At 46.1% G+C, this 15,519-nt stretch overlaps 1 protein-coding gene across 1 annotated transcript in view; it reads right to left on the bottom strand.

Moving 5' to 3' along the window:
* SLC12A3 (solute carrier family 12 member 3) overlaps nt 1-15,519 on the bottom strand; it is a 1,234,282-nt gene that overhangs the window by 884,447 nt on the left and 334,316 nt on the right. The window contains 1 exon segment of the mRNA XM_030203718.1: nt 6,847-6,958. Within this exon segment, the coding sequence (XP_030059578.1) occupies nt 6,847-6,958 (112 nt within the window).

The raw sequence follows: 15,519 nt of genomic DNA, 5'->3' as shown, positions 1-15,519 counted from the left end.
TTCTAAACCTCATTTGTAGATTGATCTGTAAGATCCTGCATCTATACAGACACTGATGACCCCAGCAAAGCAAAGAAAAATTGTGTATATTTATTTTCTATATCAAATAAGAGTCTCCTTTAGCTTGCATGTTGGTATTGTTGTTTCTATAATTGCTCTTTCCAATAATAATAGCTTTTAATAGCAAACCTGTCATGGCCGCCACCGCACTTACCGCACCACGGGGGGCAGCGATTCAGCTGGATGATAGGGTGTTTTGGGTGCTCCTGCTCTGTGCCTGTACTGGTGATCTGGCTACCGCTGGTTTGGGCCTCTGGGTCTTTGACTCAGGACGCCCTTTCCAGCGACCGAGGTCTCACCCACCAGTCGACAGGAGTAACAGATTGCGAAGGCCATGATGAGCTCAACAGAGTCACCTGCCCTTCAACTACTGCAACAGATGACCATTCAACTCCAGCAAATGTCTGGGGTGGTTCAAGAACTGACTCAAAGTGTGGATAATCTGTGATATCCAGACACATCGCAGGCTGGATCGGGAGCCACCCTGTCCAGGATTCCCCCAGTTCCGCTCGCCACACCTGGTGACTCAAGTCTCCAGCTTGCTCCTCCCTAGTTTGACAAAAATCCGAAGTCTTGATGTGGGTTTCTGAACTAGTGCCAGATAGTGTTCAAATTGCAGGCTCTAGACTTCATGTCGGATAGAGCCAAGGTGGCCTACCTTATTTCGCTCCTCATGGGTCCTGCGCTCACCTGGGCATCCCCATTTTGGGAATGCAATGATCCAATGCTAAATGATCTAGCAGAATTTCTAAGTCACTTAAGACAAATCTTTGAAGAACCTGGCAAGGCATCCTCTGCCGCTTCTGAGCTACTGAACCAATGACAAGGGACTCGGACTCTGCTCGACTATGCCATCCAATTTCAGACCTTGGCAGCCAACCTCGAATGGAACGATGAGAGCCTGGTCACTGTTTTTCGGCAAGGGTTGTCTCCTTACATTAAGGAAGAACTGGCCGGATGAGATCTCCCGCCAGTTCTCGACAACTTGATTTCCTACAGCACCCGGGTTGATATTCATTTTCGGAATGGGCTCTGGAGCACCAGTGTACCCATAGATTCCTCTGGCCAGCCTCCAACTCTCCGTACAAGGTTACATCTACTCCCTTGAGGGAGAAAAGAGAGCCCATGCAAGTTGACCATCTGGGCCTCTTAGACCAAGAGAAACAACAGAGATGGTCCCAGGATATCTGCCTATATTGTGGGGAGAAGGGTCACTATGTCCATCGTTGTCCCAGAAAGTCGGGAAACTGGTCCACCTTGCTCTTGTGGAGAAAGCAGGACTAGGCACTCCCAAATGAGTTCCCCAATTACAATTACTGGTCCCTATTACCATCAAGTTGGAGCCCAAGGTGATTACTGAGGCATTTATCGATTCCATCATCTGTGCCTCCCATGGCTTCAGAAGCATAACCCATGTATCAATTGGGAGCAAGGTGATTTGTTAACTTGGAGTCAGTCCTGTTAACACCACTCCATGAGGTCAGTCATACACTCTCCATCGATCACTCTCGTCCCCTTTGGCCTCAAGAAGAACATTCCCTGGGCTTATCTAGACTATGCGGATGTATTCTCTAAGTAACAATGACTGTGCAATTGACATCCTACAAGGGAAGATGCCTCCTAGGGGTAGCGTCTACCCCCTCTCATGCTTGGAGACCGAAGCAATGTCCACCTATATCAAAGAAAATCTGGAGCAAGGGTTCATCCGCCCATCCACATCTCCCACTGAGGCAGGATTTTTCTTCGTCAGCAAGAAGGATGGGGGACTCTGTCCCTGCATCGATTATAGAGGCTTGAATTCTATCACAGTTAAAAATAAATACCTCCTTCCCCTCATTTCTGAACTATTCGACATCTCCAGGGGCTCATATTTATATGAAACTACATCTTCAAAGAGACTATAATCTGGTCAGAATATGGCTGGGTGACGAATGGAAGACCACATTCAATACTAGAGATGGGCATTACAAATACTTTGTCATGCCCTTTTGATTGGCCAGTGCCCCCGCAGTCTTCAGAACTTTGTCAGCGATGTCTTTTCAGGATCTACTTGGATGATATCTAAATTTTTCTCCCAGTCTCTGGAACAACATTGACAGCATGTCCGGACAGTGCTCCAGTGCCTATGTCACAATAAATTGTATGCAAAGTTAGAGAAATGAGTGTTTGAATACACAGAGTTGCCCTTTCTAGAGTACATTGTGTTGGTTCAAGGATTACATATGGACCCGACCAAGCTATCTGCGATCCTGGACTGACCTCGACCCCTGGAGCAATGGGCCCTTCAGTGGTTTTTAGGATTCTCTAACTACTACTGACAATTCATTCAGAACTACTCCTCAATTGCAGCACCACTAACGGCATTAACCCAGAAGGCGGAAGACCCCCGAGACTGGCCTCCGGAGGCAATAGATGCCTTCACCACTGCCCCAATTCTCTGATATCCAGACCCAGAGGGACGCTTCTATGTGGAGGTTGATGCCTCCTCTATAAGGGTCGAAGCTATCATATCTCAGGCAGACCCCTGCAGAAAAATTCTCCCCGTGCCTATTATTCGAAGAAGGTTTCCCCAGCTAAAATAAATTATGCCATCAGCGATCAGGAACTTCTAGCCATAAAATTGGCCCTGGAAGAGTGGCATCATCTACTTGGAGGGGCTAAGCATACATTCATAGTATATATAGATCAAAAAATCTCCTATATCTGCAAGAAGTGTGACGTCTTAACCATGCCAAGCCAGGTGGGCCATATTCTTTTCCTGCTTCAATTTCCACTTAAGTTTATGGCCTGTGGAGAAGAATGCCCTCTCATGCTAAATGCAGTCTACTGAAGGGATTCCCAAGATCCAACAAATCATCAACCCGGACAAGATCTTGTTAGCCACTGTCTTGTCAGTACCCAAAGACAAAACTGTCATACCCAAATAACTACAGGAGACTGTTCTCAAATGGGGACATGATACTAAAATAGCAAGACATCCTGGGATTCGTGGGACTGCTGAATTGATATTACGCTCATATTGGTGGCCCACTCTGAACAAGGATGTGAAAGACTGCGTCAGGGTATGTCCGGTCTGAGTGTGCCAGAAACCATCTCGTGGCCATCCTTGGGGCCTCCTGCAAAGCACTTGCTATATCAGGAGACATGCCACGATGGACTTATCATGGACCTCCCCTACTTAAATGGCTTCTCCAGTATTTGGGTGGTAGTAAACTGCTTTTCAAGGATGACCCACTTTATCTCTCTTATTCACCTTCTGTCCACTCCTGTTCTTGCTCAACACTTTCTACAGGAGATCTTCCATCTACATGGGTTGCCTGAATCAATCATCTCTGATTGGGGAGAGAGGGGGTTCAATTTACGTCCAAGTTCTGGCGGAGCCTCCACCAATCTCTGTGGGTAACACTCAAGTTCTCACCTGGATACCATCTGTAGACCAAAAAACAGACTGAGCAAGTGAACCAAATTGTGATATACCGCCTTTCTGAGGTTTTTGCAACTACATTCAAAGCGCTTTACATATATTCAGGTATTTATTTTTTGTACCAGGGGCAATGGAGGGTTAAGTGACTTGCCCAGAGTCACAAGGAGCTGCAGTGGGAATCAAACTCAGTTCCCCAGGATCAAAGTCCACTGCACTAACCACTAGGCCACTCCTCCACTCCTTCCTGAGTGCCTGTGTGTCAGCATCTCATGATGACTGGCCCTATCTTTTACCTTGGGCGGAGTTCTGTTACAATAATCATGTATACGATTCCACCAGAGCATCTGGATCATTTATGGTCAACATTCTTGAGTTCCTAGGCCGGTACCCCTGGTGCCAGGAGTGACAGTGGCTGAAGAAGCCAATCTTTTATGCAGGTCTGGGAAGCCACTCGGAGACACCTTGTAAAAGCTATCCAGAAATATAAGAAGCAAACAAACAAACAAAGATTTCCTTCCCTCCATTACTGAACAGGAGACCTGGTCTGATTGTCAAAGTGAAACCTGCACCTGAAAACACTTTCCATCCAATTTGCTCTGTGCTTCGTTGGACCCTACCCGGTAGTTCGACAGATAGGACCCGCTGCCTACCAGCTGAAGCTGCCATCCTCCTTGTGGGTACACAATGTCTTTCACATCTCCTTACTGAAACTCCTGGTACTATGGAAGAAGTTCAGGGCTTCCCTGATTCCCTTGCCTGGGGCCACAGACCATGGGGATGAGTATGAGGCCCAGAGCATCTTGGACACCCAAAGGCATCATAGGAACCTGCAATACCTTGTCGCCAGCAGCCCACGTCTACATGCCTGTCATTCTCTGTCGATTCCACTGTCTTCATCCCTGGAAGCCCAGGCCTCCCATGCGGACCATGGGACCATTGAGGGGAAGGTACTGTTATGGCCACCGTCGCACTTACTGCACCACTGGGGAGCCACAGTTCAGCTGCGCAGCCAACCCAAACTAGACGCTAACAGTCATAATCCATGTGGCAGAGGGGGATGTTTTCCCAAACCCCCTCCACAGCAAGGGCCTAATGCAGTGTGTGCTTCTCAGACACGTTCTGTTGGCCAGACAGGATGCCACCAGATGACACCAGGCAGGGGAGGGAGATTTATCCTACTGGTTCAGAGTCTCCCTGTCTTTGCAACTTCCGCTCTTTCCTGTAAGTTGGTTGCCCCTGCAGTGCCTGGACTTCCTCCAGTTCCTGCCTTGTCGTTCCTGTCTGAGCCGAAGCCCATCTTGGGAAAGGTTGCTGTAGTGCTTCAGTTCATTCCTGTCTCAGCCAAAACCCGTCTTGGGATAAGGTTGCTCCAGTGTTTCAGTTCGTTCCTGTCTCAGCCAAAGCCCATCTTGGGATAAGGCTGCTCCTATGCTTCAGTTCATTCCTGTCTTAGCCAAAGCCCGTCTTGGGACAAGGCTACTCCTGTTTCAGTTCATTCCTGTCTCAGCCAAAGCCCATCTTGGGATAAGGCTGCTCCAGTGCTTCAGTTTGTTCCTGTCTCAGCCGAAGCCCATCTTAGGATAAGGCTGCTCCAGTGCTTCATTCCTGTCTCAGCTGAAGCCCATCTTGGGATAAGGCTGATCCAGTGCTTCTATCTGTTCCTGTCTCGGCCCAGCCAAAGCCCATCTTGGGATAAGGCTGCTCCAAAGGTCTCAAGTTGTTCCTGTCAAAGCTCATCTGAAGCCTGCTGTGGGATAGACTGTTTCAGGTGCTCCTGCACTGTGCCTGTACAGGTGACCCATCTACCGCTAGTTGAGGCATCCGGGTCTTCGACTCAGGACACCCTATCCAACGACTGAAGGCTCACGCACCAGTCGACGGGAGTGTCAAAAGTACAAGCTTTGGGTCTATCAAGCTGCACTAGCAGTTCTGAGTGCGGTAATGCCAACATAAGTACATAAGTGTTGCCATACTGGGACAGACCAAAGGTCCATCAAGCCCAGCATCCTGTTTCCAACAGTGGCCAATCCAGGTCACAAATACCTAGCAAGATCCCCCAAAAAGTACAAAATATTTTATGCTGCTTATCCCAGAAATAGTGGATTTTCCCCAAGTCCAATTTAATAATGGTCTTTGAATGGGCTTTGTCGGCATCACTACACAGGAACTGTTAGCACGGCTTGATAAGAGGCCCTTTGTCAGGTTACTTTGTTAGGTAAATATTCAGCCAGTAGCAGTCAGTGTTTTTTTGGCCGCCACCAGCATTATTCCTGAATATTCAATTCCGGGCCATGTCTGGCCACTAGCATTGAATATCTGGTTAAGCACAGCCAGCTATTTCTGAGGCAGTTAAGTGCGATATTCAGCACACAACCACCCAAGTGAAACTGAACAAAGATAGGACTGAGTTTTATGCAGTCCAATTTATCTGGTTAACTGACGCAGTTAAGTGCTGAATGCATAAGTGCCAATTCTGACTCTAGATTGCCCAGAAAATAGCCAGCTATAGCTAATCAGTTAAGTGCCACCAAATATCAGTAGACAGCCCGCCACAAGTGATTTAATTGGCCAGGAGCCTCTCCTGGCTGGTCAAATCACTTTGAATATCATCCCCTATGAATTATTTGGTTTTATTTGACCCAATATTCTAAGTGCTTATTCATATAGTGGCACCTACTCTCCACTAAGTGCCCTAACTGGACCCTATCCATGACTTTTCACCAGCACTATAGAGATAATGCTGCAGAAAATTATTTGAGACTGCCTCGGCACCAACGGATAGATCCAGGGTACAGCATGGACTTAATTCTATAGATATCTAGTGATATTCATCTACCATCTGGATAGCTATGCAGAAACAGCAAAAAAGGATTTCCTAACATAAACTGCATAGCTATGTGGATAGTGGCTGAATATTGCTGTTATCCATATAGCTAGTACCAGTCACTACTAACCTCCCTATTAAGCTGCGCACTAATGCCGACACAGCACATTCACTTTGAATGGGCTGTGTCGGTATTGCTGTGTGGCTTAGTATAAAGTATGTATATTCAGTGCTGCTAATTCTGCAGACAGCAATGCTGAATATAAAGGGATAATTTATATGCCATGGCTGATGCTTAAAATAAATGCTGATCCTTATGTTTGACAATTGTTTATTTTGGCATTGTCATAGAATTCCCCTTACAAATTTGGTAACAGCACAAGGGTAGGGAGTAAATGAACTCTGTTTCTCATAATCTGCAACCCTCATGTAATCATTCATTTTTGATTAATGGCAGAAAATTAGTGACATATTGCAGGTTAAATACAATATAAAATATATATGAACAATATTTTGAGGCATGCAGGAGATAGCCTACCTCGGTAGCTGAAGAATCCTTTAGCTTGTTTCTCCTCTGATGCTGGGATCACGGTACCCACCAGATAATTTGCAAAGGAAATCATTATCACAATGAAAAACAAAACTTGTGCCTAGAAGACCAACATAACCCGGTTAAATAGTAGATAATAATGAAGCTTTTATTTATTATCATGACTCTTAGCTCTAGATGTTTTACAATCAATGAGCTTAATAAAACTTGAATTAAATCCAACTTCAATAGCCCATTATCACAGTAATTTTACATTAATCTGGGATCAAGACTGCATATTAACTCGCTGATTTAAATTGGAAACTATTAATCCAGTGTCATAATATAATAGGGATGGATGTATTCTTGTCTATCTTTTTGCCTTCAGGCAGGACCTACTAACCCATATCTACTTGGAAAAATACATGTTAAACCTGCTTTTAAGACCCTCAAGTGCTGGACAGGCTGTCATCTTCTTAGATAACTTGTTCCAGTGCTGAAATTCTTCCTATTGTTTAACCTAAATCTCCTCTTCTGCTACTTAAAAGCATCGCTTCTTGTTTGTTCTTTTCTGAGTAGAGAGTAAAAATGACTGGTTATCAGTGTTCCCTCTAAGTTTTGCACTTGTGCACATGCACATAGTTCAGTGGTGTGCTAGAGCCGGCTCACACGAGTCGGTTGTTAAATTTTACTGATTTTTGCGAGCCGGTTGTTGGAGTCAGGCAGTGAGCACACAAGCATCTGTTTTTTTTTCTCCTCCTCTCTCCCTCCTCCCCCAGTCCCCACCTGCCCATAGGCTCCCAGCATACCTCGTCATGTTGTCCCTTAGGTTCATCACCCCCTCCCCCTCACCACTGCCTGACCAACTCAGAGCCTTTTCTCTGCCAGATCCCACCCACAGGAAGTTGCATCAGTGGGGCACTACACTACTCGGCAGAGACAAGGCTCTGGGTCGACCAGGAAGTCACGTGTTACCACTAGAGCTGCTGGAAGAGTAAGGTTTGAAGAATGGCCAGAGAGGGAATGGAAGTTGAGAGAGGTAGGACTCACAGAGGAGCAGGAGGGAGATGATGCTGGGTTTGGATGAGGACGGAGACAGCATGAAATAAAAAAAAAAAACATTGAAGCTATTTAGGTTAGCCAGTTTCCTCTTCCTGCACAGCTGTCTTCGCCGTTAAACCCAAAACAAAATCAAGCAAACTTATGAGCTGCTGCATCTACGTTGTCATTCTTTACTGTTGGTAGCATTTACTGTTGGTAGCCTACCCAAAGGACCCAGATTAATCTTATGAACCCATCTACCTAACATATACCGAAGAGACAACGACATTGACCCAGACTATATCTCCCACCTTACCCCCCTCTCTATCGCCTATCTCTACCTACCCATCCATTCTATTACTATGTTATACTTAATTTCTTACCTTATCTAACAAAATTCTGTATTACCTATTACTGCGTAAGCCGCATTGAACCTGCTTTTAGTGGGAAAGTGTGGGATACAAGTGTAATAAATAAATAAATAAATAAATAATCTCACTTATATTTTCAAACATGCCAGCTTGTGCAGCATACAGATGAACATAGAGGTAGTAGTAATTTGTTATAAATCATACTCAGTGTATCATCTGGTTATAGGGACACCCTCTTGCATGTATTATATTTGTGCAGAGATTTTTTTTCTCTTGGTAAAGGGCCACTAAAACAGATATCATGTTATAAGAATCAGGTGCTGCATCCATGTTGTCGTTCTTTATTGTTGGTAGCATTTTAATTCAATCTCTCTTATATTTTCAAACATGCCAGCTTTGGCAGCATACAGATGTACACAGAGGTCAGAGGAAGTATAGTAATGGAATAACTTTTCATAAATAGTGTAGTAATTTGTTATAAATCATAATCAGTGTGTCATTTAGAGGGGCTGGTTATAGGGACACCCTAGCATGTATTATATTTGTGCAGAGATCTTTTTTCTCCTGGTAAAGGGCCATTAAAACAGATGTCATATTATAAGGATCAGGTGCTCAACATTCAGAGTTTCTATCTATCTATCTATCTATCTATCTATCTATCTATCTATCTATCTATCTATCTATCTATCTATCTATCTATCTATCTGTCTACTTATTTATGACATTTAACCCTGTTATTGATGCAGAGATTTTTTTTCTCCTGGTAATGGGCTTCTAAAACAGACATCATGTTATGGGAATCAGGTTCTCAATGTTCAGAGTTTCTATCTATTTATTTACTTATTTATGGCATTTTATCCCACGTTAAACTTGAATTAGATTGGAACCTGGAAGCATAAAAAAAAAATTCCTGGAGAGAGTAATGCATGACCGCCCCCCCCCCTGGCTCGCTCCCTGGGTCAGTGGCGTTCCTAGGGGCGCTGACACCTGGGGTGGATCGCCGATGTGCCCCCCCGGGTGCAGTGCCCCCCCCATGCAGCGCAACCCCCACCCCGGCGAAAGGACACCCCACCCCGGCGAAAGAGCCCCCTCCCCCCAGGGTGCACGCCGCTGGGGGGGGGTGCCGCGCGCCGGTCAGTGTCATTCATTTCCATGCTCCCTCTGCCCCGGAACAGGTTACTTCCTGTTCCGGGGCAGAGGGAGCACGGAAATGAATGACGCTGACTGGCGCGCGGCACCCCCCCCCAGCGGCGTGCACCCGGGGCGGACCGCCCCCACCGCCCCCTTGGTACGCCACTGCCCTGGGTATAGCCAGCTCTGCAATTTGGGGGGGGGGGGCAGAGTTGGACCGGGGAGAGAGCCTGTTGTTAAAAATTTACCAGCACACCACTGACATAGTTCTTCAACAAGGTGTACATAGCAAAACTCTGAACATATATACAGCTTCGTCTTCCAAATTCCAATCATCCAAAATTTCACACTATAGACAATCATTGTCAGTCAATCAAATCTGAGTTTCAAAATAAAAATATTTATTATGGCTTCGTTGCCTTTGTGACATCACAGCAGTTATGTTTGTGTTTTCACTTGTATACCAATGATCTTTGTATCGGCATCACTGATATTTTGGAAAATTTGTCCTCCTAGTAGTTCTACTTGTACATGTAGTCTAGAGAGCACAGCCTCCCCAGGCTAGAGTAAAGCATTTGACTGCATGTGTTTGCCCTCCATACATTTGTTTATTCATATCATAATCTTGTTAGTTCACCAACAATAAGTTAAACAACTATGTAAAATCTTTGTATAGCAGAAAAACAGTTAACGAGTTTATTGTAAACTGGTTTAATTCAAACAGCAAATTCTTTTTATGTCAAAATGGTTGGATGAAATGAAAAAAACAGCTACATCAACATCAAACAGAATGATTTCAACCATGCTTCAATATATATTTACGTATGACAAGGACTATGAATAAACATGTGGATAAAGGTAAGCCAGTTGATGTGGTATATCTAGATTTTCAGAAAGCTTTTGACAAAGTTCCTCATGAGAGACTCCTGAGCAAATTAAAGAGTCATGGGATAGGAGGCAATGTTCTGGTGTGGATTAAGAATTGGTTATTGAACAGAAAACATAGGGTAGGCTTAAATGTTCATTTCTATCAATGGAGGAGGGTGAATAGGGATCAGTACTGGAACCGGTGCTATTTAACATATTTATAAATGATATGGAAATCAGAATGACGAGTGAGGTGATTAAATTTGCAGATGACACAAAACTATTCAAGGTTGTTAAAGCACATGCAAACTATGAAAAATTGCAGGAAAACCTTAGGATATTGGAAGACTAGGCATCCAAATGTCAGATGAAATTTAATGTGGACAAATGTAAAGTGATGCACATTGAAAAGAATAACCTGAATCGTGGAGGGGCATAATCGAACGTCACCGGCGAAATAGTTCGCTGGCGATCTGTTTTGGCCGCGGCGCAACAGCTGGCTGGAACCGTATTTTCGAAAAAGATGGCCGGCCATCTTTTTTTTGCTAATACAGTTTAGCCCGGCCAAATGCCAGAGTTCGCCGGGTTTGAGATCGCCGGTTTTGTTTTTCAGCGATAATGGAAAAAAATGCTGGCCATCTCAAACCCGGCGAAATCCAAGGCATTTGGACATTGGAGGAGCCAGCATTTGTAGTGCACTGGTCCTCCTGACATGCCAGGACACCAACCGGGCACCCTAGAGGGCACGTCTAAAAATGTCTTTAAAAATACACAAATAGCTCCTAGGTGCATAGCTCCCTTACCTTGTGAGCTGAGCCCCCCAAATCCCCCCAAACCCACTCCCCACAACTCTACACCATTACCATAGCCCTTATGGGTGAAGGGGGGCACCTACATGTGGGTACAATGGGTTTTGGGGGGGTTTGGAGGGCTCAACACTTAGCACCACAAGTGTAACAGGTAGGGGGGGTGGACCTGGGTCTGCCTGCCTGAACTGCACTGCACCCATTAAAAACTGCTCCAGGGACCTGCATACTGCTGTCAGGGAGCTGGGTATGACATTTGAGGCTGGCATACAGGCTGGTAAAAAAAAAAAAAAAACCTTTTATTTTTATTTGTGTGTGTGTGTGTGTGGAGGGGGGGGGGGGTTGGTGACTACTGGGGGACTACGGGGAGGTCATCCTCCATTCCCTCCGGAGGTCATCTGGTCAGTTGGGGCACCTTTTTGAGGCTTGGTCATGAAAATAAAAGGACCAAGTAAACCCGGCGAAGTACTGCTTAACGCTGCTTCTCCTACATTCCTCCCTGGGAATTCCGTTCACTGAGTAAATCTCTCTTATCTGCACCCTTCTCCTCCACTGCTAACTCCAGACTCCCATAGGCGCCCCGTATAAGAGGCTTGGGGAGCCCAGCTGTGACCTACTCCGCCTGCCTCGTCTTTCTCCAAATGTCCCGAGACTCCTGTCCCGCTAAATTCTGCCTCTGCTTCTGTTGAGCAGCGACAGGAACAAGCATAGATCGTTAGGCTGCAAGCATTGAAAGGGGGCAGAAGGAGGCGAATACAGCCGACGAGGTTCCCCCTCTCCTTTGAAACTAGTACAAAAGCTGCTGGTGACTGGCAGCCGAGGGTTTTCAGGGAGAAGAGCTATGAACCAGACGCCACAGCACAAGTGCTTGTGTTTGCTCACATTTAAGTCTGTTGCTGCAGGGAACACAGGCTTTTAATATCGGAACAGAGCGCTGTGCAAACTCCATCCTGGGCTGTGCTAATGAATTGAAGCCCCGCTCCCTTTCTCCTCTCAAAAGCGATCACCCTTGGAGACAAAGATTTATTATGGATGGGTCTATTAACACCTCATGGGTCCGGGGGGGGGGGGGGGGGGGGGGGAGAGATACTCGAACCTTTTTTTCTCACAGTGGTTACAAGTGGCCTGGCAGCAGCTAAACTGCTTTTATGTAAGTGTTTCCCCCCCACCCCCAATAAGTAAGTGGCTCTTAAAGCACTCTGACTCAGCCTCTGTAAAATTATGCTCCCTGTAAAAAGTGACTTTTTTTAATCCTAATGTTTACTGATTCTCTTTAGGAATTCCTGCTGAAAAGTGGAGATGAACAAGTGAATAGGAGTTACAAGCAGGCTGTATGTAGCTTGATTGAAGTACTGATTCAGGAACTCTATAGGGAAGTGACGTGAGGACACTGGAGGAGAGAGAGAGAGAGTGGAAACGTGCAGGGGAGAGCCAGGGACATGCAAAAGAGCAGGGGAGAGCCAGAAAGAGATGGGGAGAGAAAGAGGGGCCAAGGAAGAGAGCAGGGGAGAGCCAGGGACATGGAAAAGAGCAGGGGAGAGCCAGGAAAGAAGAATGCTGGATGGAAGAGGGGTACAGAGAGAGAGAGAGGGGACATGGGCAGGAGAGAGAAGAGAGAGAGAGAGAAGCTGCTGGGGAGAAACTGGGGGAGACCCTAGCTGTCAGACGGAGAAATGCTGAATGAAGGAGGGAGAAAAGAGAGAAAATGCTGGGAAAAGGGGGCAGAAAGAGGGAAGACACTAGACGGAAGGGTAGGGAGGGGAATGAGGGAAAGACACTGGAAGGATGGGGAGAGACAGGACATGCTGAATGGAAAAGGGTCGAGAGAGAGAACTGTCTAGAAGGAAGCAAGATAGAGGGAAACAATGGATGGAAGGAGAGGGAGACAATGGACGGAAGGATTGGGAGAGGGTAATGGGTAGAAGGATGGAGAGAGAAAGAGAGATGACACCAATGAAAGGGTAGGAGAGAAAGAGGAAGGTGCTGGACATGGCTGGATGGAGGAGAGGGAAGACTGGAAGGAGATGCAAATGGATGGAGGGCAGGGAAGAGAGGAAAAATGTTGGACAAGGATGGAGGGAAGGAAATGCAAAGGAAGGAGATGCACATGGATGGAGTGGAAGGGAGAGAGGAGAAAAGCTGGACATGGATTTTAGGGGAGGGAAGACAGAGGAAGTACATGCACATGGATGGAGGGGAAATTGCTGAATTTAAGGGCTGGATCGGAACACTTTGAGGGCAGATGTTGAAACTGGAGAAAGGATAGGGACAGGGCTAAAGGTGGTAGACACGATGCATAAGGACACAGGAGGATGGTGGACATGGTGAGAGAAAAAATATCAAATGGAAAGAAGACACTGGGACCAAAGCGAATAGAAAAACTAAATGATCAGACAACAAAGGTAGAAAAAAGTATTTTATTCAGAATTTATTAACTGGAATATGTCAGCTTTTGGAAATGTGCATCTGTGATATTTTGCATGTAAGTTTCAATTTTTCTAGTATTGCTGCATGCAGAGTCTGACTTCTTGAGGTAACTTTCCAGTTCAGTATTTTGCCTTCATATCTGTTGTGTCATGTGTTTTTCATGTGTGATCAAGGTGCAGAATTCTGCTAGCGTGTAGTATTTTCAGCCCTTTTTGTTTTGTTTTTTTGTTTCACTAGGTTGTGGACTGGTGTTTTAGAGCCCGTTGTAATTACAGTGCTGCCTTTCCACGCATAAGGTTGTAGCTCGTCCTTGGAATTAGTGCTGTTATGGTTTGGTAAGGTTAAGAGTGTGTTTTTGCACAAGTTGTGTATAGTGTTTTGCAGTGGAGAGATTGTGTGTTGGCCTTACTGAGGTGGCACCAAAACATCAAAAAAGGTTTTAGAGCCTAAATCATGACACACTACCTCTTGAAGGATCTACATATAGTCGTTCATAAAAGGAGCTCATTGTGAACACTTTCCACCCTAAAAGGGTGTTTTTGTGGCTCTACATGAGAATTGTGATATTATGATCCCTTGTTTCATTTTGTTGACGGTCCTGCATTTCCGTATGGGTGGTATATTGGTTTATTAGGGTCTGCCCAGTGTTATGATACAGTAAGGTTCTGAGTGTGTTTTTGCACAAAGTTGTGCATAGTGTTTTGCAGTTGAGCAATTGTGGTTAGTATATGCTTTGAGCAACCACTTTATTCTTTGACATATGATACATATCTAATATCTAAATTTAATAAAAGGTATTAATTGTGACTATTTTATTTTTACTTATTTTTTTCTGTGTGTTGTCAAGACAATTATGGATATAAGCTCCGTCCCTGGCCCCACCCCTAATCCCACCCCCTTTAGCCTCCCCAAACAGTTGGGCCACCAACTGCCTATGCAGACTCCGTTCCTTTTATCTTGCTGCACCTTATGCCTGGAATAGACTTCCTGAGCCGGTACGTCAAGCTCCATCTCTGGCCATCTTCAAATCTAAGCTAAAAGCTCATCTTTTTGATGCTGCTTTTAACTCCTAACTCTTGTTCACTCAGGGCCGTGCCAATACGGTAAGTGGGGTAAGCACCGCAGGGGGGCGCCGACCTCTAGAGGGCGCCGCCGCGGTGCTTACCCTTGCCGTTTACCTGAGCTCCGCGCCGCCGAGGCCTTTAAACCTTTTACCTCCGAGGCTCCGACGGTCGCAGCAGCGTCAGTGAAAGCGCTGCTGACGTCTCCCTTCCCTTCGCGCTCGTTGGTTCCCTCAGTGTCCCGCCTTCTTCTGACATCAGAAGAAGGCGGGACACTGAGAGAACCAACGAGTGCGAAGGGAAGGGAGATGTCGGCAGCGCTTTCACTGACGCTGCTGCGACCGGAGGTAAAAGATTTAAAGGCCCCAGGGCGCAGAGCTGAGATAAGGGAAGGACAGAGAGGCATGGATGGGAGGGCAGGGCCCAGGGAGAGGAGAAATTGCTGGAAAATGGAGGGGGAGGGGAGAGAGGAGAATTGCTGGCTATGGATGGAGGAGGGAAGGGCAGAGAGGGACAAGGATGGACATGGATGGGAGGGCAGGGCCCAAGGAGAGGAGAAATTGCTGGAAATGGAGGGGAGGGGAGAGAGAAGAATTGCTGGCTATGGATGGAGGAGGGAAGGGCAGAGAGGGACAAGGATGGATATGGATGGGAGGACAGGGCCCAGGGAGAGGAGAAATTGCTGGAAATGGAGGGGAGGGGAGAGTGGAGAATTGCTGGCTATGGATGGAGGAGGAAAGGGCAGAGAGGGACATGGATGGACATGGATGGGAGGGCAGGGCCCAGGGAGAGGAGAAATTGCTGGAAATGGAGGGGAGGGGAGAGAGGAGACTTGCTGGCTATGGATGGAGGAGGGAAGGGCAGAGGGGGACAAGGATGGACATGGATGGGAGGGCAGGACCCAAGGATAAGGGAGAAATTGCTGGAAATGGATATAGAGCAAGAAATGAAGAAGAAAGGAGGAAAGTAAAGAAATAA

The sequence above is a fragment of the Microcaecilia unicolor genome, chromosome 5, assembly GCF_901765095.1.
Source record: "Microcaecilia unicolor chromosome 5, aMicUni1.1, whole genome shotgun sequence".
Lineage (NCBI taxonomy): Eukaryota > Metazoa > Chordata > Amphibia > Gymnophiona > Siphonopidae > Microcaecilia > Microcaecilia unicolor.
This window is presented reverse-complemented; position numbering and strand designations above follow the sequence as displayed.